The 2,781-nt window shown below is 37.6% G+C and overlaps 1 protein-coding gene across 1 annotated transcript in view; it reads left to right on the top strand.

The window, feature by feature from the left end:
* LOC119593572 (aminopeptidase N-like) overlaps positions 1-2,781 on the top strand; it is a 20,567-nt gene extending 17,786 nt beyond the window's left edge. The window contains exons 14-18 of the mRNA XM_037942533.1: positions 1-153; positions 445-615; positions 763-906; positions 1,130-1,202; positions 2,051-2,781. The exon at positions 1-153 is cut by the window's left edge and continues 38 nt beyond it. Of these exons, the coding sequence (XP_037798461.1) occupies positions 1-153; positions 445-615; positions 763-906; positions 1,130-1,202; positions 2,051-2,218 (709 nt within the window). The 3' untranslated portion in view covers positions 2,219-2,781. The remainder of the gene's footprint in view (positions 154-444; positions 616-762; positions 907-1,129; positions 1,203-2,050) is intronic.

Here is a 2,781-nt window from a genome sequence, read left to right as displayed (position 1 = left end):
TGTCGGGTTCGATGACAAGATAGAAGATCCTTACTTAGAGCAAAAAAAGAGGAAGATAGCTGTGAACTGGGCTTGCAAACTGGGCCACAAGGACTGTCTCGGCAAGGCGCTCACTCTCTATAAGCAATGGATGGCAAATCCAGACAACACAAGGCAAGTGTACTATAACAAATGTACTGTCGAGTTTGCTGTTGTATATTATGTACTTCATTTTACTCTGACCTTTTTAGCCTGGGTTCTTGTGGATTTGTTGTCTTATCAATTTCGGTATCATTATTGTGATTACTGTTATCATCATGAGAAGTAGTGGTATTGGTGTTCTAATTGTGTTTTATATTATCATTACAATAGCTGTTACAGAGGACACAACTGTTATAAATCATTATCATCATTATAATTGCTAATAAAGCGACGTAATCTGAATATTTCAAAACCAAATTCCAGCCTTATTTCGCCAAACCTCAAATGGACGGTGTACTGCCGCGCCATAGAGGAGGGCGGGGAGGCCGAGTGGGACTTCGCGTGGGACCAATACCTGCGGACCAACGTCGCCAGTGAGAAAACTCTCCTTCTCGCCGCCATGGCCTGCACTAAAGAAGCTTGGATCCTGTCTAGGTAAAATGTCACTTGTATAGGGAGAGAAAAAGACAGACTGAGAGAATGAAAGGATGAAAAAAGGAAACGAGAGACAGACAAAGAAAGAGAGAGAAATGAAGACTTTTATCCTATTTTTTGTCTGCTTTACTTACGCGATTCCAACAGGTACCTCGAGATGGCCATTGACGTCACCAGTGGCATAAGACTGCAAGATGTAAGGGTTGTATTGGCATACGTCGGTACCAATGATGTGGGACGCTCCTTGGTATGGAACTACCTCACACGTAACTGGAACGCTGTCTACACATTGTAAGTCCTCTTCCACTCTCCCGAACACTGCAATATCAGCAAAGTATTGGCCTGCGGTATGATACTAGTATATAATTATGAAAGTAACACATGTAAGTACTATATTAATAAAAGGAAATATAAGATTGCACTATAAAGTTACATGTGATATTAACTAACGCATTCAAATTTTTTATTTGTTTTTGCCACATTATAAATACTAAACTTCTTTTTTATTTCATAGCAAGAAGAGGAGGAGAGGGGAATTAATGAAGCAAATAACTGAATCCTTTAATACAAAACAGGAACTTGAAAAGGTAAGGTAAAAAATTGTGTATAATATTGACATAAGAAAATGTGTGTGTGTGATAATGATAATAATAATGATAATGATAATAATAATAAAAAATAATGAAAGTAAAAGTCATAACAATAAGGATGATAATAGTGATGATACAGATAAGAGCAAAGGGATTGTTTATGAATTTGGTGCCCCTTTCTGCGATTAATTGTTTCTTGGATATACTTCTGGAAACATGCATTTACCTACTCAACAGACATGCAATGCATGCTGCTGTACAGACTGCGAATTTAAGCCCTAAAATTGAAAATGACCTGGTAATAAAAATCACATAAATCAATATCAGATTAGCAATCAAGAAATGATCTCTTAAAAGTACTGTAAATTAACGTAAAATGAAGATTGTATACGCTAACAAGGTCTGCCGTCACTGGCTTTTCTTCAAACAGACACCGCCGATTAAAGGCCAAAAAGACATAATAACTTTAATACACTCCGCTATGAGCAGCATTGATTTCGAATGCACTGTTCAAGACCCGAAATCTCCTGAGTGTATTTATTATTTAAGAACTGATATAAAATGCTAATGTAATACTCGCATACATAGAAAGCAATGTGTAGTAGAAATAGGCTGCTTTTATAAACCAAACGTTTTGCATTAATTAGTACATTTATTCAAAATGAATGAACACACAAATATCCTTATAATACCTATGGTAGTTAAACCTTGTTCCCTCTATGAAATTATCAACGTATGGGGATGATTATAAGAGGTGCGCTTTCTCTAAAGCAATGTACAAAATCATCTCAGAACTCGTGAGAAATAAACTCCAAAATCATCGCGACGAATTTTTGACTCCTCAGGTCCAGTCCTTTGCAAGGAGTGGCGTGTCCCTTGAAGGGAACCAGAGGAACGTCCAGCAAGTCGAAGAGAAAATCAGAAACAACATCGCCTGGATGGACGCCAACTATGACGTCATAGTCCAGTGGCTGGAAGAGAATGGCTACTCCTCGAAACTCAGGGTCGCTTAATATCATCTTTGTCCGTCGCCTTTCCTGACATTTTGATTGAAGATCATCAGGCATGTGCACACACACACACACACACACACACACACACACACACACACACACACACACACACACACACACACACACACACACACACACACACACACACGCACACGCACACACATGTATGCATGTATTTATGCATGTATGTACATTTAGCTATGTATGTATTACTAAGAAACTGGTACCTGACCCCACTTGGCTGTGTGAAGGAGTTGTATGATTTGTTATGTGCATTTAACACCTTACAGTTTTTGTCACAGCAATTATGGCTGCACATTATTATCCGTAGAGTAGCTTTCATTTCGGTAAATACGCTAAAAAATCAATGGGCATGAATACAATGCTACATTCATTATGGAAACCTATGTGATGATGATGATGAAGAATTGTTGTTTGATTTTCATGAAAACTATTATGAAGTTTATTTTGCATTTTATGGGAGTCTAAATTTCATTTCATTAGTAAACACATTGAGTTGATCTTTTGTGTTTAATCTGTTGTTCCAATAAAAAAGTGTGTGT

This window comes from Penaeus monodon, chromosome 3, assembly GCF_015228065.2.
Source record: "Penaeus monodon isolate SGIC_2016 chromosome 3, NSTDA_Pmon_1, whole genome shotgun sequence".
In the NCBI taxonomy this organism is placed as follows: Eukaryota; Metazoa; Arthropoda; class Malacostraca; order Decapoda; family Penaeidae; genus Penaeus; species Penaeus monodon.
This window is presented reverse-complemented; position numbering and strand designations above follow the sequence as displayed.